This window comes from Delphinus delphis, chromosome 16 (assembly GCF_949987515.2).
Source record: "Delphinus delphis chromosome 16, mDelDel1.2, whole genome shotgun sequence".
Taxonomy (NCBI): domain Eukaryota; kingdom Metazoa; phylum Chordata; class Mammalia; order Artiodactyla; family Delphinidae; genus Delphinus; species Delphinus delphis.
Genome location: NC_082698.1, coordinates 60,810,767 through 60,832,764, shown reverse-complemented (window position 1 = coordinate 60,832,764; position 21,998 = coordinate 60,810,767). Strand labels below are relative to the sequence as shown.

General features: G+C 53.5%; 1 protein-coding gene across 1 annotated transcript in view; it reads left to right on the top strand.

The window, feature by feature from the left end:
* CDH23 (cadherin related 23) overlaps positions 1-21,998 on the top strand; it is a 392,970-nt gene that overhangs the window by 111,665 nt on the left and 259,307 nt on the right. Inside the window, 2 exon segments of the mRNA XM_060034829.1 lie at positions 10,540-10,734; positions 14,346-14,474. Of these exon segments, the coding sequence (XP_059890812.1) occupies positions 10,540-10,734; positions 14,346-14,474 (324 nt within the window).

Below are 21,998 nucleotides of genomic sequence, written 5' to 3'. Positions count from 1 at the left end.
TCAACCTGAGTCTGGGCACGTGTGCCTAGAAAGCCCAGGCAGCCAGGCCTCTTCCGGAAGGGAGGGAGCATCAGTTCCCTGTGCTGGGTGGTGACATCTGCTGTCTAGGGGAGCTATCAGCAGGAATGCCTGTGGAGAGGGCACAGGTTCCTCGAGCAAAGGTAGACCAGCGCTCTGGGGGGCTGCTGTGTAGACCAGTCTGACTAAAGCAGAGGTTCTCAATGGGGCAAAAATGAAAGATGAGTTTGGAAAGGGAAGCTTTGATCAGACTGTGGTGACGTTCAAGGCCCAGGAGGAGCTTTTGCCTTGGACCGAAAAGAGGAGCTGGTGATAGTGTTTGAGGAGGAAAATGAGATCAGGGGGGTGGATCAGTGCTTTAGGGCAGTGACTTTCCAGGCTTAGTTACGGGAGCAGGGACGAAAGAGGGGAGGCCACTGCAGTGGTTCAGCCATAGGGAGATTTTTTTCAATTTTTATATTAATTTTATCAGCCATATATGCATGAGCTTAAAAGTCAAATAGTGAAGCTAGTCTTATAATAAAAATAGCAGTGCCCTGCCTCATCCTTTCCCATTCCTGATTCCCATCCTGAGATAACCTCGTTCAATTTCTGTTAGTTACCTTCTTATTTCCAAATTGCATGCTTATAAATTTTTCAGTTTTAGATACTATCTATCGCCTTTCAGCTGTGAAGAATGAGAATTGCACTTTTGCACCACCCTCTACCTCACCTTTGCTGCACGCACACATACACACACACCACTCTTAATATGCTCCACCCATCCTCCCAACATAATTGTATCCTTCCCCTTAGCTCAAACAGCATTTAGTGTATACAGCATTATAATCACGTAAATATTATTCACAGCAGAGCCACATAGTGTACAGTACTGTCATTATATTTCCTCTGTAATTATACTTCCTCTTTTGTTTTCTCTAGAATTAATAACTACCTCTTTTTCGTTTGCTTGCTTAGTGTTCTATGAACCTATCATTTTTTTCATCCCTAAATATTCTGACATAATTGAATACCTCTTCTCAATGTATTAAAAGAATATTGATTTTTTAATTCAGTTTGTATTTTTCTTGGCAACATTCTCCCTGGAGCATTCATCCTCCTGCTTCAATCTGGACTGACTGTGCTCTGGCTTGCTTGCTATTCTGGAAGCTGAATGGCTAAAGAGACCTGATGTAGGTTAGGCCTGGGGGAGGAGAGGGCATTCACCCTAAGGATATCTAATATATTAGGTCCAGGTACATGGGTTCCCTATTATCCTCTATCTTGGTTTATGCCCTCATTTTGGTGGAGTACACCCTTCAGTAATTTCCTGAAAAAGAATTCATGGGATTTTTTTTTTTACTTTGAAAAATGTGTTTATTCTACAGTCATATTTGTTGATAGTTTGGCTGGGTATAGAACACTAGAATGAAAATAGTCTTCTTCATAATGTGAAGTCATTTTTCCTTTGTGTTCTGGCTGTTAAGAACTTTGATGCCATTTTGATTCTTGATACTTTGAGTGTGGCCTTTTGTTTTCTCTCTGAAAGTTTCTAGGATTTTTTTTAATACTCAGTGTTTTGAAACTTCATCATTTTATGCTTCAGTGTGGAGCTGTCTTCTGAACACATAGTGTGGTCTCCTTCCATTTGGAAGCATGTCCTTCAGATCTGGGAGTTTTCTTATGTTACTTCTTGGATAATTTCCTCCCCTTCTTTTTCTCTGTTTCCTCTCTCTGGAACCCCTATTAATTAGGTGTTGAATCTTCTGAACTACACTAATTTTCTTCTCCCCCATTTTCCATCTCTTTGAGTTTTGTCCTTCTTTTAGAGAAATTTCTTTATCTTCCAACTCTTCTGTTGACTTTTTACTTTCAACTAGCTCTTTCTTCCTCTTGAAAGATTATTTCAAAGATGCTGTCTTGTGTTGTCTGTCTAAGCTTGCTAAAGATACTTATTGTTGTTACTCCTTTTTACTGTTTTCCTCTCTGTTTTTCACATTAGAGGCTCTTCTCAAATGTATACTTGACCTTTAGTTGTCTGTTCATATTTAAGAGTGAGTTCACATTTACCTGCCTGGAAGCTTGCTGTGTGTATTAGGACAGGGTAGGGAGGGGCACTGCTTATTTACCAGTGGGCTTCACTATGGGATGATTAGGTGAGGACCTGGATTTTTTTTGTGGGAATTCCAACATGTTAATACTTGTGTTTTCTCTTGGGTCAACTTTCCCTATCTCCTGCCTGGCTGTCAGTCTCCAGGAGGCTAAATGGCTAAAGAGGCCTGATTGGAGATGGGAGTGGAGGGGAGATGCAGCTTTTCACTTAACCTCCCTGTTTTCAGCTGCCTCGTCCAGCTCCCAGTCTGAGTCCAGAGCCCAACTAACTCAGCCCCTCCAGAAAGCAAACCTCCTATCTTCTGCAAGAGTTGGGGAAGGCATCTGGGAGTCTTATCACTCTTCTTAAAGATTTGTAGCCAGTCTTCCTGTTTTGAGCATCACCTTAAGTGTCCAGTTCCTGAGCTTTTCCAAGATTCTGAGGTGCTGGCCTAAGTTTCGGCTTTCCCATCTCTCCTAAGGCAGGTTCCAGTTCCATCTGTTTCCAGGATTCTGTTGGCACCTCTCATCTGTTGTCACCTCCTCTCCTATTCTTTTTGCCCTTATGGATTTATGCATTTTTTAATTTCCATATTGTCATTTTGGTGAGGGGGTTGGGACAAAACCAGAAATCAATGGAGGTGTTTAATCTGCCATGTTTAACAGGAAGTCCCGATTCTGTTAAAACATTTATTGAATGCCTTCTATGTGCAAGTGACAGTGCTAGGACTTCGGAGGTGGCCAAGGTAAATCACAAAGAGAAGGGGAAGGATTTGAGGAATGTTGAAGGAAGAACTGCCAGGCCCTGGTGATTGATGAGGAGTCAAAGTCAGGAGAGAAGGGCACGTCCAGGATCACTCCAGCAGGCGAAGAGACTGGCGGAACTTGGGAAGTCAGGATGGGCGTTAGGTAGGCACTTTGATGGAGGTCTTCCTGGGATTCAGAACAGGCGGTCCACAGCCAGAGGCTGAGAAGGAGCAGGGCCTCAGAGACGGGAGAGCACTGAACTGCTTCCATGGAGATGCGGAACAGCTGAGAAGGCCAGCCCAGCCCAGGGAAAGTGCTCGAGCCGTGTGAGGGTGTGTGGGACTTGGGGCCCAGCCCTTTGGGGCCCCTCCTGCCCACAGAGCTGGCACCTCCACCTGCCAGTCTGCCTGGCACTCAGAGCAGACCCAACACCTTTTAGAGTCCAGTGCACATCACCCAAGAGAGAACGGACACTGGTCCACAGAAGAGATGTTGTAAAATGATGTCTTCTAGACTCCTCTGCAGAGAGAGGTGCTGGAGCACTGTGTACATGTGTGGGTGTGTGTACACACCGTGTGCCCTCTCCCGACCAGAATGGGGCCACCTGAGGCATCCACGGAAGCCTCTCCTGGTTCTCTTCCCTGCACCACTTCTCTCCTTGGACCCTGCTCTCAGCTGGTGCCCACACGTGCCTTCTTGCCCGTTTGAGAAAGAAATACAGCCCACGTCTCTCATAGACCCCACTTCCCCTCCCCCATAAGCTGGAATGCCACAAAGCCTCCCAAACTTCATACCCTCCCCAAGCACCCCAGGAGGCCCCTGGCTTCAGAGTCACAAGTGAAAAAGCACCTCTTTGGCATTCAGGGGAAACCAAGGCACAGGCGCCTCCACTTTGCCCTGGTACCACCCCACCCCTCCCACCCCCCTACCCCCCGCCATCAGAAAGGTCTCTACTTATGACTTTAATTCTTCTTGTCACAGTGGGAGCCCATTTCCTTATCCCCAGTGAAAGCATGCAAATTTTGAGATACCTTCTTCCTTCTGAAATTCTCTTTGGGCTAAAGCTCCCCACCAACCCTCTCTTCTCTAATCCCGCCAACCTGAATCTCCCATCTTTGGGTCCCTTGTCATCCCCAGCCCTTCCACAGAGGAAATGAACCACTTCTGCTTGAGCAGGGGCCCTGAGCTCACTTTCCACCCTCATCTGCAGGGTCCCCAAGGTCTGGAGACACAGAGGTGACCTGATTTTGAATCCTTCTCCCACCACTTACAAGCTGTGTGACTTTGGACAAGTTGCTTCATTTCTCTGAGCTTCCATTTCCCCCATCAGGGAAAAGGAGGTAACGAGATACAATTTGTAAACATGCTGACGGATAAAGGGTTGAATCCCTGCCCTGCCCTGCCTCAGGGACCAGCAGCCCAGCCTCTGAGCCACAGGTTGGCCCTGGAGGGTCTATTCCCAGCTCGGAGCCACCGAGGCGCCCTCACCTTGTCGGAACTCCATCTGTCAGGAATTTATTACTAATGCATTTTATAACAGGCTTTATAATAAGATATTAAAGACTGTGGCAGCATCTAGCAAGCATTCCATAAATATTAATAACGCCTTTAGAGGTGGCACCTATGGTGGAAACGGTTGGGCTTGTTCCGAGGTTTGTTCCAGGGTTGAGAATAAATCTAACGGGCGGGGAAGGAGAGTGCACTGCGAAGATGAGAGAGTATGGCGTGCTGTTGTCTTTTTCCCATCTTCCTTTCTCTTGCTGCTTTGAATTTTTATAATACTTCTTTTCCTTTGTTCACAACTTTTCCTCCGTAATGTGTCTTTTGCTCCCTTAAGTTTTCCTCTCCTTTCTCCCCAACTTTCTTCCCTCTTTCTTCTCTCACAAACTCTCTCCCTCCCATGCCCATTTCCCTTTGGCCCCCAGTTCAGCCCCTTTCATCACCCCATCCTATTTTTCTTTGACCCCCTGTGGTCTTCCTGCCGCCTTTCGCCTGGTCTCCTTTCCCCTTGCTTTACACTCTCTCCATCTCTGTGTCCCCTGTCCTGCGCTCTGCCTCTCTGTCTGGCCCTCTTCCTGCCTCGCTGCCCGTGCGCCCCCCACCTGTTCCAGTGAGCACCCTGAGCCACCTCTGTAGAAGCCCGGAGTGTAACGTGACTCACACTGCGTTTGAGAAGTGAGCTATTTTTCATTGTTATTAACGAACAAGATCTCTTGCACGGTAGAACTTTGCCAGAGTCTATTCCCTTGTCACCCCAAGAGCAGCAAAGAGATTTATTTGTCTCTGAATTGCGCAGGGTGGCCCATTTACAGCAGGTCCATCAGAAGTGATGTGGAGCTTAAATGTGAGCTGGAAGAGGCAGGGGCCTGCCCTGTACGCGACCTGCATGGAGTGGGCCCCTCGCTGAGAGGGACAGCCCAGCAGGGGCAAGGGATTTGCAGGGGATGATGCCTAAACACACTCCCCGGACCCCAGGCAGCGTGGGCGGTGCATCTGGGGAGATTTCCCTTGAAATGACTCAGAAGCAGTGAGGGAGAGGATGGGGTTGGACAGGGGATGCAGTGGAAGAAGGGGCTCTGGAAGCAGAGTTGGGACAGAGAAGTGCGCTAAGAGGCCTGTTTTAGGAACAGGAGTAATCACGCCCCGTGGGGCCTTTCCTCCCAAGACCAGCTGCTCCTTTCCAGCAAAAAGGTGGAACCAGAGTTGCCCTAGAATGGGGCTGCACGCCCCCCCCCACCAGCCAAAATGGGCCTTTTGGCCCTGCCTGCACAGCCCAGGCCCACCTGGCTATGGTTCTGTAGACCCTGAACTCCAAGGCCAGACACTGTAGGGGGTAGGGGGCGCCTTCCCCCTGGTCTCCTGTCTCCAGGCAGGCAGAAACTGGCTCTCTGGGGCATCCTCCTCCAGGCCTGTCCTGGCTAATTGTGTCAAGCCCACACTCCTGCCACCCCATATGCATGCTGATCATTTCAATGGCCTGGATGGATTTGCATGTTAAAAGGAGTGTCTGGGGACACTTAGAAAGAAGAGGGAGCCGGCATTCCTTCACCCAGGCCACTTTTTTCTCCCCATATTACTTCCTGTGCCCTCAACAGTCAGCAGTACTGGCCATGAGCTTTGCTCTCTGTGGCCCAGCTGTGGGCCTTAAAGGGACCAAATCCCAGCAGGCGAGGGGCAGGGTTAGCCTGCGGCAGAGCTGTGGGGTGAGGAGGAATTGCCCGCGGCTGGATGTGTTCTGGGGGTGCCAGTGGGGCAAGGAGCCAAGACCCACGCAGGGCAGAGTGAGCAAGTGGTACCAACAGGAAGGACAGCGTGGACTGTGTCTCAGCACCACAGCCAGGGACAGGAAGGGAGGGCCAGACAGGGGCTGTGAAGGCTGGGGCCAGGGAGGCCCTCAGAGACCCTTGTCTCTGCTTTTCTTCTTCACCGTGCTCCGTTCTCACTGCAGATGGGCTTCCTCTGACACCCTGTAACTGTGGCTTCTGTGTGACTTCCGGCCTGTCATGGTGCCCACTCTACCCCAACCAGGTAGCAAGAATCTTTTTTTCAGTTCCCCACAGAAAACTGATTGAGTTTCCAAGGCCCCATCTGATTGGCCCGCTTGAGTCAGGTGGTTACCCCTGGACCAATCGCATGTGGCCTGGGCCTGAAGCCACTTGGTACAAACATGAACACCTAGGTCCATCCCTTTGAGCAGAGCTGCGGGTATAAAGAGCATCTCTACTCGGAAGGCGGGTGGGCAGGGAGGCAGTGGTTGGTGTCTCCGGGTGAGGTGAGAAAAGCACTTATATATGAGTCAGAGCACCCAGTTTCCAGTCACAGCTCTGCCGTTAACCACCTGTGAGATGGAGAGCATGGAAGCGCATCCCCTCACTTTTCCCATCTATGAAATGGGAGACTAGGCTGGCTAATCTCCAAGGTTCCTTCCAGCTTCTGCATTCAAGCCGTCCCTGAGGGGTGTGTGGTCAGGCCTGGCCTTCGTGCTCAGGAACTTCCTTGGCCTCCAAGCACCCCTCCCACCCCTGCCTCAGATCCCACCCCTCCCAGCTCTTTGCCAGGCCTATTTAAAACCATTTCTAAGTTAGGCAGAAATTGAATAGGTTTTCACTGCAGGGCATGAAACATAATCCAAGAAGGTCGGACACAGGACCATCCCTTATTTTCCCCGTTTTCCTGTCTTCTTGGACCTTGCTCTTAAATCCTCTGATCACAGCCTTCACCCTGGACCATTCGGTATGGATGGGTGAAATACCCTCTCCTCCCTGAGGCAGGGGGCTGGAGAGCTGATGTTCTCGCAGGAGCCGTCCCTCTCCTCTGGGCACTAGCTCCACGTGAAGTGCTGTCTCGCTGCCTCACAGGGGGCTGGTCACTCTGAAATCGGAACATGTCCATCCCTCTCGTGGCAGGAACTACAGGCTTCGACGGCGTGCTTTGTTCTGGAGCTGGGGGCTGATGTCGGCACTCCTGCGATGTGCATGTTGGACCTAGAGATGGGGGCGGGGGGAAGAGAGAGAGCTGTAGGTTAGCTGAGAACCTCATAAAGACCTCCTCGAGACCAGTGCCGCCGTGGTGGCATGTTGGGGTGGAGGCTGGCTTCGCTGAGCCCAGCACCCGAGGAGTACAGTTTTTGCACGTGGTGGCTCGGGGTAGGTCCTTGCAGAGTACCTGGGTCCATCAGGGTCCCCCAGGAAACAGTTCATCTCGGATAGTTTTGATAAAGGCATTTCGGTGAAGAGACAACTTCCAGAGGGGGCGCAGACCTAGGGGGACATGAAGGGACGTTAAGGCACCAGAGACTAGCAGCGATGGGAAGCTCTTTCTACTCCTAGGGCTGGAGGGGCAAGGGGAGGGGCTGGAGCGCACTGAAAACTGGGGCCAGGGAGGAGAGGCTGCTGGGTTGGAGCTAGAGGGATTGGGGAAGTGATGCCCCAAACTCTTTCTCCTCCTGTCTCCTCCCCAAACTCTGAGCTCCTACCAGCCCCTCCCGTTGGCAGAAGCCAGCCTGCAAGGGAGTCTAGGAATGCAGTCCACTGAGGCCGCCCTGGGTGGGGGAGGCGGGGCGGGGTGGTGTCATGGCAGAGCAGGGTACTCAGTAGATCTGGGGATTGCAAACAGGGAATGCCCAGTGCAGTAGCATTAATAGTCATCGTGTTTCTTTATGCCTCCCTGCCCTACCCTTGAAGGTGTTCTTGTCTGCCATCCTCTAGAAGGCATTCAGGCAATAAAATTACAACTGCCATCTTCTAAGCACTTATTATGTGCTGGGAAGTTTACACTCATGAGCTCGAGTACTCTTCACATTAACCCTATGAGATATTATTAACTTCGATTTACAGAGAGGGGACTAAGGATCAGAGAGATTAAGTAACTAGCCCAAAGACACACAGTGAGGCTCGGGTTTCAACAGAGGTCTTTCTATCCCTGAAATCCTAGCACTTGTCCAGTCTACCCCCTTGTATACTTGATGCTCTTTTGGAGGGAGAGAGAGCATCTGTTTTCCAAGCCACTGAGATGGGTAGGGCAGACCTAGCAAAGGCAGAGCAGGTTCAGGAACTCAGAAGTGTAAGGGAGCCTGCTGGGTTGGAGAAGTACAAATAGCTCTACCTGCCAGGAAATAGTAAGCTGATGAGAAAAGAAACTACACGTGATCTTAGCCAAAAGGCCAGGATGCGGCGCCTGCCAGGAACTGAAGTGCGGAGGGGGAGAAAGCGCAGGACCGCGGGGGCCCGTGTCCCGTGCAGAAGGGCACTGGGGCATCGTGGATGGTATGGAGGAGAGGGTCCTTGCCCATCTGCCCTGGTCCTTACTGCTGGTTGGAGAAGGACAGGATCTGAGCCTGTCCGTTCAGGCTGACACTTGCCTGACGGGGGAGGGGCAGCACACTCAGAGAGAAACAATGGCAACTTCATGACATTGTCCTCTGGAGGCCCTTTCCAGACTGACTAGGGGCCTTGCAGAGAACACCCTTGCTTCCAGCAGCCAGTCCTGGGGAAGGGCTGACAGTGTACCCGAGAGTGGTCCCCAAAGAGAGAAGCTTCTCAAGGTAGTGACCCAGGGCCCAGGTCATGGCCAGCAGCAGGGAGAGGGGGCAGTAATATGAATGCCCTCCTTGGAAGGAGCCCTGCAGGTGTCAGAAGGGACCCAGTCATTTGTCCCAGTGTAAAAAGATCCCAGAGGACTAGGAATGTTGTCTCTGCCCTCAGGGAACTTTCAGTCCAATCCCTCACTCCTGGCTGGAGGGTACCACCCATGCTGGCAGGTGACCTCAGCACCGTGCAGAAGAGTTAGGGAAAGAACCGCCATCGAGGTTTAGAGACGTGTTTAGAACAGAGCTTAAGAGCATAGGCTTAGCATTAACTGCACCTGAATTCAAGGCCTTCTCTGCCACTGCCTAGCTGTGTGACTTGGGTGAGTTACCTAACCTCTCTGAGCCTCAACTTCCTTTTCAAAAGTGGGATAATAGCAACCACCTAGAAATCTGCTTGTTACAGAGCTGACAGGTACAGCCTACTGCACAGACATGGCACATAACAGTCAGTCAGTCAGTCACCGGGAGCAAGGATTGTTTCTTCCTTTCTGTCTCTGGGCAGAGCCTCGTTAAGTTGCCTGTCTTCAGATGTGTCCAGAGCTCACTAAGTTAGGAATAAATTTACTCACGCAGAATTTTGCAGTCATGACTTACATGCCAGGCATTGTGGTGGGCGCGGCGGTGATGAGAGCTGACAGTTGGGCAGAGGATGCAAATACGCAGATACTTAGAATAAAAAGTGCTAAATGCTGTCATAGGGATTCGTTCATGTCTTCATAAAGGGTATTTACTGGACACCTGCCATGCGCCAGGCACCGTGCTGGGCAAGGCAGATAGAACCCTAAGGCTTCCATGGAGCACATGTGCTATGATGGAGACAGGCACTGGCCGGAGAATTACAGAAGAATTCTGGGTGATGAACCATTCCAGGGTGCTGTGGGACTCTGAGTATAAATAGTGGCAGGGGTTGGGGGCGTGGTAGGGGCTGACCTGGCTTAAGGGTCTGGAAGGCCTCCATGAAGAAGTTACATTTAACCAGAAACCCCAAGTCAGAAAGGGGCAGGGGTCTGTCTATACACAGTGTGTAGCAGAGGGAATCATGGAAGGATCCCAGGAGGTGGTGATGTTTGAGCAGGCTTTGTGGGCCTCTCTGGTTATAGGCTGCCATGGCCCAGGCATGGCAGGTGGATGCCCCAACCATGGGCAAACCAGGTAATCTCTGTGAGCCAGGCAAAGTCCCCAGACTCTCTGCCACATCCCCATATCACTTATCTCCCCGCTCCCTGCCCTTGAAACCTCCAATACGCAGACTCCTGGCTGCCCTCCAGAGCAGCCCGTGCCTGAGGCTTGGGCAGCCAAGGGGCACCTAACAGTGAAAGCAGAACCGCCAAGAAACAGGGGGTTGGGGACCAAAAGACCCTCATCCGGAACTCCAGGACGAGCAGATCATCTTTGGAACTGGTGCTGTTACAGCCACCAGGAGGCCATCAAAAAAAGGGAAAAAAAATAGATGGTGCATTTTAAATTCCTCTGAACCCTCTTAGAATAAAAATGATAAAGCCGCAGGTCTGGCTGGCTGGAGGGCCATGGTTAATGGGCTTTGGGGGAATAGTCACTGACGGAGGCAGCTGCTCCAAGCTCCAGCTCACCCTTTTATTTGCTTTTTTCACCCCCAGGACACGCCAGTGGGGACGCCCATCTTCATCGTGAATGCCACAGACCCCGACCTGGGTGCAGGCGGCAGCGTCCTCTTCTCCTTTCAGCCCCCCTCCCCGTTCTTTGCCATCGACAGTGCACGTGGCATTGTCACAGTGATCCAGGAGCTGGACTACGAGACCACGCAGGCCTACCAGCTCACCGTCAATGCCACGGTGAGTCCCGGCACCGGGGGCCCAGACAACCAGATGTCAGCCTCTTCCCACCCTCAAAGGGAGCACAGAACGTCAACCTCGTTCTCTGCTAGTCAAGGCTTATAATGGTGATGCTGGTGATCAACAACAGCTGATGTTACTGAGGGTCCGTGCTATGTCCCTGGTGCTGTGCAGAGCACTCAAATGGATTGTCTCCATTAAACCTCACAACAGCCCTATGTCATAAAAGTTAAAGGACCCATTTTACAGATGAGGAAATCGAGGCACAGGAGCAATTCCGTGACTTGCCCACAGTCACCCAGCAGCTGGACTCCAGTGCCTGCACTGGTAACCCCGTGGGGCATTCCTAGTGCAGGGTGTCCTCTCACTCTGTGGGACACAGGACAGAGGTGTCAACCCAGCTGTGTCCTGACACCACCCAACATGCAGGGGCCAGAGGGTCCAAGCAAACTAGCCACTGCTCTAGAGTGGCGATTCTTACACAGAAGAGAGCACCCGTCTGCACCAAGCACCGTGCTGAGTCCTGGGAATTCCAGGATGAGTTAGTCAGGAGAGGGCGGTGGGAGAGCAATAACTGTCCCATTTTATAGCTGACACTGTTGAGACTCACAAGCTGATAAGTAGTGGGCAGCAGGAACCCAAACCCGGGTGGTCTGACCCCCCTAGTCCACTACCCCCATGGTCAGGAGTCTCTGAGTTTCCAGAACATCACTGCTGCTTGGACACTGTTGCCAGCTGTTCTCAAGGGCCTGGGGGCCAGGCAGGCCACACCCTCAGTAGGGTTCCTCCCCTGCACGCCCCTCTTCCCTGCTCCTGGAGCCTTCAGCCGGCAGCAGGGTGAGCCGGCCTGCTGTCCCTTAGATTTCTGTTTACAAAGCTCAGGTTAACAGTGAAACAAATCACAGGAGTCCCTCTTGACCCTCCAGGACCCATCAGCCTGGCACACAGCATCCACCACCTGGCCCCATGTCACTGCGAGGGGGCTTCCAGTAGCGCTGGGGCTCCACTTGCAGTGACATGGGGCCAGAGCCCAGGGGAAGACACACTGGATTGGGTCCAGGGTCCAGTTTGAAAGATGGCGTTCCCCCAGGATTGGACAAGATCCAGAGAGGCCCCCCAAACCAGGAAATGCAAACTTTTCCTTTGTACCTGGTCCAGCGGCCCCTGGGGAGGCCACTGCTGATGGCACCCACATTCCTTCCTTCTCCCCTGCTTAAGTGGTAGTTGCCCGGGAGGACGTGTGTGCTGCTATTCGGAAGACTGACTTCTGGGACCAAGGGCGCTTGCAAGACCAGAATCCACTCTTTGGACACGCCTGTGCCCTCCCGCAGTGCCTTGCACACCCGCCACTCTCCATTTGCACACACCTGGGCCCAGAAATGCACAGATGCTTGCTATCTTTCTCACTATGAACTCGTCCCTGTGGGATATTTTCCATCTACCATAAAAATGGCTTTGGGCCAGTGGGGAAGAGAGCAGAGCTGGCCACAGGCACGAATCTGGGTGGCCAGGCCTGTGAAGAGGCCTAGCCTCAAGCTAGGATGGTGAGTGCAGTTAAATTGCCATTAATCTTCCAGAGATCAGGCCTTGAAGCAGCGGGAGAGGAGGGGCCCTAGAACTCCCTTGGGTCTTGACGGCTCCCCCACCTGATGCACAAGCCCCTCTCAGGGCTGACACTGTGCCCTTGGCCTCTGGGCATTTCCTCAAGGAGATTCTCCTGTGTGGCACTGCAGGGAGCAGTGCGGGTCCCCAGCCACTACTGGGTGGGTAGCGGGTGGGGAAATGTGGGACTCCCCTGGGAACACGCTGCTGAGAGCTGTAGGTGGCAGAGTGACAGCTGGAAGCCTGGCCAGGTGCCTGCTCGGCCACCTGTGCCCACTGCCATCCCCTTTCCCCAGCCGTGGAGTCCAGGGCGGGCTGGACGGGCGCATCCGTGGCAGGAGCAGGGCTGCAGCCACAGGTGTGGGACAGGAAGGGCAGGTGCCACGCTGGACAAAGCCAGCAGCCCACAGAAGCCTGGTAATGGCAAATCAGAACCACTGGCGTCCCGGCCCCAGAGTTCAAACGACTTCCTGCCAGGCTTCACCCTCTGGTCCTATCTGCCTAGTGGTCATTCCAGGGCCTAGCTGAGAGCTCTCACCATGGTGGTCCCCAAGCCTGGACTGTGAGCCCCATCATCTTGGAGGCTGGGAGGCTGTCTCCCCTGTGGTCCGAGGGGCCCAGCTCCCCCTGCCTCCAGACTCTCCCCTCCCTTGCTGCACCCACGACCCATCCCCAAAGCCCCTCCATCCTCTCCCCGGCTGCCCCTGAGGACTCGTAGGCCAGCCAGCCCTTCCTTCTCCTCGAAGGCTCAGCAGCTGTGTCTCTGGAGGGCCGGAGCAGGCACTAGGCTTGCTGTAACATGGGGAACGCCTTGCATCATTCACTTCACCCCAGACAGACCAAGGGAGATCTAACCCAAGGACAGTCCCTCCTCAAACCCCAAACCGGAGAATTTACAAGGCCTAGAGTCCATAGAGGTCGTTCCGGGTGTCCCTTCATCTCACAGAAGAGGAAGTTGAGACTCCAAAAGGGGAGAGAACTTATTCGAGGTGACCCAGCAAGTTAGCACCTGGGCTGATATTAGGGCCCCAGATCCAGACAGAGCAAGTTTTTATGTCAAAAGGACCTGAGTTTGAGTCCTGGCTATACACTTACCAGATGTGTGACTCGGGGCAAGTTACTTAACCTCTCTGAGTCTCTGTTAAATCTGCGTAATGGGCACATAATACCTACAAAAGCAAGTGAAGTGTATAGTACAGAGCCTGGTATATAATCTCTTCAGCATGTAGTTTCTGTTCTTGCTGGCTATCGTGATTCAGTAGCAGCAGCTATTTAAGCAGTTTATCACGTTTAGGGGAATAGAAGATGGGTTTGGGGTTTCCTTTCTTGGTGAGCTTTCACAGGACCACATTTCCAGCTAGGAGGGTTTAAACATTGCCTGCCTGGCCACATGGCCTGCATGACCTCTCAGGATTCCTTCCCAGAGTCCCACAAATGTCACAGGCCCTGGAGCGCCCCCTACTGGTTCTAAAGGAAAAGTTGCTTGACCGGTAAACCCAGCGTGTGGAGCAGGGATACAGGTTCCGGAGTAGCGCCCTCTGTGGTCAAAGGGCCTTTCTTCTGAGGAACCCCCACCCTAGTCAATTCCCTTGCTGCCCTTGGATGAGAGGGGGCAGGAAGTGGGCATGGAGGGGGCAGTGGCCCCTGACTGAATCCAGAGAAGGAGCTAAGGGCAGCACCGTCGCTTTACCCCAAGGGCAGTCAGGCCTAGGCTGGGCGGGGCCAGAGATGCGGCTCTACCCCAGGCCTGCTTTGTGACAGTGGATAAGCCGCCTTCCACTAGGCCTTGGGGACCCTGTTTGTGTTTTCCTGCACAGGTCAGAGATCACTGAAGGTTCTTAGAGTTCCTGAGCTCCGTGTGCTAATGCCCTTCCCTGGGGGAGTGTGGGAATACATGTGTACGCATGTGCACACGTGTTTGTGCACGTGGGTGTCATGTGTGTGTGTCCATGTGTGTGCATGCCCACAACATCACTTAACCTAAGGCTGCGTATTCTTTGTTCTCTAAGGATCAAGACAAGACCAGGCCTCTGTCCACCCTGGCCAACTTGGCCATCATCATCACAGACGTCCAGGACATGGACCCCATCTTCATCAACCTGCCTTACAGCACCAACGTCTATGAGCATTCTCCTCTGGTAAGACCCTCCCTGGCCCTTGTGAGACTTCCCTCTGCACCTCTGGTAGGGATGGGGGCCCTGTTTGGTGGGATGGGCTCCTTGGCGTTTCCTACTCCCCCAAACCCCTATGCATGGCAGTGATGGGTGGCCCAGCACAGTGAAAACCCAATCCCCTCTTATACCACACCCCACCTCCTCGTTCTCTCACTTCATCCCTGGAGGGCTCTGAGTGGCAAAGAGCAAAGACTGGCTAGTGCAAGCGAAGGGCAGCAGTTCAGAAGGATTTACATGAGATGATGGGGATGCCCGTGGAAAATCCAGCCTGGGCTGGAGAGCAAATGCGGACTCAGCCAGGCTCCCCAAAACATCAGTGGGGCTCAGCCATGCCCCCCACGTGTCAGTCAGTCAATCTGCCTCTCTCAGCCAGCCATCACTGCCCAAGGTGGCGGCTACCTGCCATCCGCCCCACAGGTCTTCCTAGGCTTGGCTCTTCCCTGAGAACTCACAGCTCCGGCTGCCCTTCTGACTGCCCAGACTTTGGGTTTCCCAGGGCCACGTGTGCAGGAGAGGCACCTGATTGGCCGTGGTCTGATTTTTTTTTTTTTTGTCTGCGTTGGATCTTCGTTGCTGCACGCGAGCTTTCTCTAGTTGCAGCAAGCAGGGGCTACTCTTCGTTGTGGTGTGTGGGCTTCTCATTGCAGTGGTTTCTCTTGTTGTGGAGCACGGGCTCTAAGCGCGCGGGCTTCAGTAGTTGTGACGCGCAGACTCAGTAGTTGTGGTGCACGGGCTTAGTTGCTCCGTGGCATGTGGGATCTTCCCGGACCAGGGCTCGAACCCGTGTCCCCTGCATTGGCAGGGGGATTCTTAACCACTGCGCCACCAGGGAAGCCTGGCCATGGTGTGATTTTGTGCCATGTCACAAGGTCAGAGGTCGCCAGCCAGCCTGTAGATTGGCTGCCCGTGGGCCATGTTTCCACCATGGTTGTCAGCTGTGACTGGGGGTCTTAGAGACAAAGCATGCCGCTGCCCCCGGGCAGGGGCTGTGGGTGGGCAACTTTGCTCAACTGTGGGCCAGGCAGGCAGTACTAGGCGTCCCTCGTCCGGTAGCCATCCCTGCTTTCGTACAGACTAGAATAGAGCACCCGCTGTGGGCTGATGAATTGGAAAAAGGTGGCTCCTCGGGCAAACACAACCCCTGGACATGCAGCTCGGGGAACAGCTCTGTGGAAAGAAAACTGTGCCCCTCCTTCTGAGGGAACTACACGTGCTTAGAGGAAAGACGCAGCTTTGAGAGCCAAGGGGGGCACACACCTGAACGTGTGGCTGTTCAGCGCCCCACGTGCGTGTCTGCACAGGCTCTCAGAGTTGGGTACAAGTGGGAGGCAGGCTCCCCCCACCGGAGTGCAGGCCATGCTCCTGGACCACCACAGACCAGGAAGCCTGCCCCCCGAGTTTGGGACCATGGTCTGTCCCGACCATCGGCCTCCTCCAAGCACCATACTGCAGGCTCCAGGTGTGAGGGGGTATCCACTTCTTGGGGCCGCTTGTGGGCTGGAGGGTCTGACGAACAAGTTGGCCTCCTGTTGCAGGTGTCTGAAGCTGCTTCGAGGGCAGAGGGAGACATCTGAATGTCCCCACCCCAGCCGTCTCTTTCTTGGTGGTCCATGGACAGCAAGTGCTTGGGCTTTCAAGACTGTAGGCTGCCTCCCCCAAAACCTCTTTGCTAATAAGCACTCATATTCTCCTCCCTGACCTTTCAGACGAGGTGGGCGCTTGCATCTGCCCCCAGCCCCTGGCCGTCCCTTCTTAGTGCTCGATGCTCCTGCACGGCTCACTCACCCTCGGCTGCTTTGCTGGACCGCGAGAGTAGCGCGGCAAGAATGGGGTCTGCTGTGAGCATAGCGCACCGTGGGTGCTCAGGAAGTGTTTTTGGAATGAGTGAATGAATGAACGAACGAACGAACAAACAAACAAACAAATGCCCTGGTCAGACCAGCCCTCTCGCTATCCTGTCATCCTCATCACCCTTTGTGCCTGCTCTGGTCACCAACCCCAAGTCCACCCATCTGTTGGTTCCCAGCTCACTGACGACCTTTCTTGGAATTTTTTCCTGGCTTCCTCCTCACTGGCCCAGGCATAGACATCCCTCTCCCCTCAGCTCTGCTGGAGTTCACCCTCCTTACGCTGCATGACTTCCCACTGAATTGTAGCCACACCTGTAACGTTCACCGACGTGTAAGTGGGTTACTTTGGGGCTCCTGGTCACCAAGGTGGCTGAGTCTTTGGGACCTGTGGGAACCTCCCACAGGCCTCCCAGGGCATCGTGCTCAGGGCTGAATGCAGGCAATATGGGCAAAGCCAGCTTGTCGATTGAAGTGAGGACGTGATGGTGGCTGGGCAGCCAGGGGTCTCGGAGCAGGTCGCTGTACTGCCAGGTACTTGCTTGGCCAAATCACACGACTTCCAGACCTCTTCCTCTTCGGGGAACCGGGCTACAGCTGTCTCAATTGTGCCTCCCTAGCCTGGGGGTTTTAGAGATCGAAGCACCCAGCAGTGCCGGCATTAACAGACGTTAGAACGCCACGGTTATGTGTTGGGATTGGGCTGGGGGTCCCAGCTTCAACCTCATTTCAGTGTCTCGGTGCTCAGCAAGAGGGGTGTTGGTGTGAGTAGCGTCCGAGACCTTCAGTTTGTCTTGTCTCTCCTGGCATCCCTGTATCGTAGCAGAGTAATACTAAATGTAGCTATTACTACAGGTGTTCCTTTCGGATCTGCAGATTTCTGAGTTCGTCCAGCCATCCGTTCCATTTTTCATTCTTTTACTCATCCTCTAGATGTTCATTAAGCCCCTGCTGTGTGCAGGGCCCTGTGCTAAGCCACGCTTTCCCGATGATTCCACGGGCCCCTGCTAGGATGACTCCTCAGAACAGGCAAACGGGACCCTTTCTCCCCTTGTCTCCCGCGCTCCTTATGCTCGGTTTCTTGACATCTGACATGGTTCTTCCTCAGGATGAGGGACCTTGATATCTCTTTGCCTTGCCAGGGTTGTCCCTTTGGCTCCGCAAGGCCACTAAAGCCAATGTCTGGGGGGCTCCCAGGGAGCAGGTCTGAGTCCTGCCTCTTGGGTCATGACCAGGCGTGGGCAAGCCAGACAAGGAAGTAAGTTGGGAGATTCGGACTCTCCCAGCGCCCACAGAATCGCCTCCGTGTCCACACACCTCTGGCCTCCCTGCCTCCAGTCTTGAAAGTTCACCGCGTCCCTTGCACAGCTTCCCATACACCCTAAGCCTGATTTTTCCAGGCTTCTAATCCGTTTCCGTGCCTTGATCTGGGCCCTCCATGTCCCTTTACAGTGTGGAGCCCTGATTTAACGCAGCACTTTCCCGGCCAGGCCAGGGTAGAGGAGCTCCATGGCCTGATCAGTCCCCCAGGCCGGAGGACCCAGGAGTCCCCCATCCCCGGCCCTGCCTCTGCTGGCCCAGCGCCTCCATCCGGACCCTCGCCCACTCTCCCTCACTCCCCCTTTTTATCTGCAGCTCCCAGCATGTTACGCCTCCCTCTATCAGTGTATCAGGTCAGCATGCCTCATCTAAAGTGTATATATTACCTAATAAAATCCTTCTTATTTGGGATTATTGCATCAAATTTTAATTTCCTCACTCGAGCAACAGCATGTCGGCCTGCCCGTCAGTGAAGGACCGATAGAAGGTGAAAAGAGCGGATAAACTGCACAAATTACTGCCAGCCGATGCCTATCAGCCCTTTGACTGGAATTGACTGGAATTAAGGACTGAGAAATAGGATTTTCTGCCTCAGAATCTGCTGTGGCAGCTCCTGTCGGAAGTCTCTTCCGGACCCATGGGCTGCCTCCCCCCAAGGGCGCCTCCCACTCCTGAAGCAAACTGCATGTCATCCTTTCAAGTCCTTAATCCTGTCATGGAAATGGGGGAGGGGCATGGTGCTGGGCCGGCAGAGAAAGAGGTAGACAGGCCCCCTGAGGCTCCAGCTTCAGCCACTCTCCTGGCCAGCTTCTTTGGAAGGAGGCAGCCACAGAAGGGAGAGTCATGTTCCTTCTAGAGCGGTCCCAGCTCGTCTCAGCTCTGCCCCGACTTCCCTACTGGTACCCAAGCCTCAGAGGCTGGGGCTGCCTGGCACCCTAACTCACCCCCTCACCACACCTTGAGCCGCAATCTCCCCACATGTACCCTTACTGTGAGAGGTTGTGAGAAAAAAGTGAAGGAACCTATGCGGGAGCCCAGCACAGTGCTTGGCACACAGTAGGTGCTCAACTAATGCTAGCTCTCCCTGTGAGCTCCTAGCTCTTCTCTCTATAGAATTCCCAGAAAACGTCTTCCCTCCAGGGTGGGGATCATTAACCTGGGGTCCTGCGGGGCCTGCATTTTGCTGGAATTGTTTGGAACGTCACATGCATGCATAGTCTGGGAAGAGGCCTCTTAGCTTTCATCAGATGCGCACGGCGGTTCCAGGCTCCAGTGAATAGTGACAGTCACTTTTATAGCATTTTCTGTGCACCCAGTGCTGTTTCAAGTGCTTTCCATGTATCCCTTGCTGAGGTGTGGGACTGTTGTAATACCCACTTTATAGATGGGGAAAACCCAAATGGTGAGAAGTTAAGTAACTCACGCAATGGATTCAGATCCAGACAGGCTGACCGGAGTCACACCCTTAACCCCCTTGCTGTACTGATCTTCCCCCAATAAGGAGTTGGGACCCTGCATGCCTGTGCACCTTTAGCCTCTCGGGGGAGGGCTTGGGGGCGGAGGTGGGGGCCTCATTTCCCAGGAAGCCTCCTGCTTGCAGTGTGGGTTCCTATGAAGGGAAGAAGCCCTGTGGCCAGGTGGGCCCCAACTCTAGCCCTTCTGCGCCCACCTACCTGCTCTCCTGGCCATACCCTGATGCACCCCAAGCTGGGGTACCTCTCTGGAGAGCCAGCCAAGCAGAGTGCACCCCTGTAGAGGGGCCCAGGCCCGCGACAGGCACTTCTCCATCCTCTCATCTTTGGAAATAGTTTCAGTATATTGAAAATATAATCACTGAGACTGAAACAAGAGCGGTGGGTTCCCAGGAGCCCCTAGTCCTCCCTGTTAATTCCTTCTCATAACATTTCCAGTCTTTGTGGCTGCACTTGTATTAAAAGCTCAGGGTTTTATTAAAAATGGATTTATTTATCCAAAAAGATGAAAACCCAAACTTTGTCAGGAGCCTTTTAGAGCTCTCTTCGTGGAAGCTCAGGTGTGGCTCTTCCGGGGGAGAGCCAGCCTCCTTGCCGTCTGGTCCTGGCTCTCCCACTGGGCCATCTGAGCCCTGGCCCCCCAGGAGGACTCCAGGCTGCCAAGGGCAGGGCTACCCGTGGGGAGATTCTCACAGGGCTCTGAGGGCTGAGGGTTCCTTGACTACCACCTCCCCTCTTTGCACAGGCCAGCGCTGGCCCCCTTCCCGTCCTCCCGAGGCTCACTGACCACTCCAGGCCCTGGTTGTACGTCTGCAAGCATGCAGCTGCCCCTTGAGGTTTATTGTTTAGCGACTGTCTGGAATGGTGCTTTGGTAGGCACTGGGCCCAGCTGACCTGGCAGGCCAGCCCCTGCCCTCAGCAGGCCAGGGGCAGCCAGGGGACCCTCATGCTGGAACACACGTGAGGCACAGATTGGATGGGGCTGTAAAAGAGGGAGCTGACCCTGTGTTGAGAAAGCCCTTCCTGGCAGCTGGAGCCTCAGACCAGAGTCCTGGACTCTCAGGCCTGGGGACAAATCCAGGCCTCTCTTGTGTAAGGAGTGACACCAGGAAAGGCATACCCCCAAAAGACGCCCCCTGGAGTGATGGGGGGAGCCGTTTGTGTAGACCCTTCAGATCTAATGCAGTGCTTCCCAGATGACCTCCCACGTACCCCTGGGTCTGAGGCTGTTAAGATGTTACACAAAAAGAATCTGTCTTCAGCTCAGAAAACGGGGGAGAACAAAGGGTAACAGATTTCTTTACCGCTTTACTACTTCTGGGAGCCTTTACCACATTAAAGCCCATCGTGCATCTCCAAGGGAGGGACAGGGAATGTATGTTTTCCCATATTTGGCATGAATTAATACATGTAAAGTGCTTACACTAGTGCGTGGTACATAGCCACAACTTTCATAAGTGACAGTTATCATTACTATAACGACCTGTTACAGAAGCAGCATCTCCTGGCAGGCAAGAGCATTTTGGAGCCAAAGTACCTGACCTTGAATCCTGGCTTCACCATTCCCTCTTCGCGGTGGGACCTTGGAAAGGCCACTTAACTCGTGGTGCTCAGTTTCCTCATCTGTAAAATGGGGCCGTCTCCCGGGGTAGTTGAGAGGGTGAAATGAGTTAATACACAAAAGGCGTTCGCAGCAGTGCCAGGCACATAGTGAGCGCTGGAGCAGGGCCCCTGCCGCCGCAGGTGCTTCACACTCTCTCGCACAGCTCAGGTCCTCAGAACCCACTTTGAGAGATGCGTGTTTAATAGCATCTTTCTCTGACTTTGTAACAGTCTGTTTCCTCCATGGGATCTAGCTAGAGCTCCTGGGCGGGGGGGAAGAGCGGGGAGTGCAAAGGAAGGAGCCAGACCTGCTTTCTGTGTGGCCTCCACCTCTGCGCTGTGTCCATTTCTCTGCTGGAGACGTTTCCCCTGCAACATTCTCACCTTCCCTCAGCCAAACCTGGGGGCGTTCAGGATTGCCGCACACCTGGGCTCAGGAGAGGCTGGAGTGACAGCTGTGCAGGTGAAGCACTGCCCAGGAGGGTGAGGTGGCAGATGCCCCTCCTGTGTCCTGGCAGGGAGACCAGGAGGAGTCGGAGGCACCTTGCCCCCAGGGCACTCCCTCCAGGTCAGAGGCCTGCATGTCAGGAACTAGCCTCTTTCCACAGGAGAAGGTGCTCAGGTGGGGGTGGAGGGTGCAGCCTGCAGGCTTCAGTCTCCAGCTGATGACCAGTGAATATGTGAGAGGCACCAATGCCACAAGAGACGTTCATTAGACATGCAAATGCCAGGGTTGATATCTCCCTAGGGGCTGGGGACAAGGCTGTCCTGCTCTCCATCAGTCAGGGGAACTGCAGCCTGGGCCGGAATCTCAGGCAGGCATGGCTGGTGTGATAGGGCCTGGAGAGCAAAGTGAACATTGCCCTGGGTGAGGGGCGACTCAGCAAGTGGTGGTGGCGGCGAAGTTAGGATCCAATCGTTTGTACGTTCATTTATTCAATCACTTGGCCAATCAATTGATACTTGAGTGTGCCCATTATATGCCAGCATCTCTTCCTAGTGAGTCGTAGGCCTCCAAACCCCTGCCGGTGTTGTGTCTTTTTTTTTTTTTTTTAATTAATTAATTAATTAATTTTTGGCTGCGTTGGGTCTTCGTTGCTGTGCACGGTCTTTCTCTAGTTGTGGCGAGCGGAGGCTACTCTTCTTTGTGGTGCACGGGCTTCTCATTGCAGTGGCTTTTCTTGTTGCAGAGCATGGGCTCTAGGCGCGCGGGCTTCAGTAGTTGTGGCGCACAAGCTTAGTTGCCC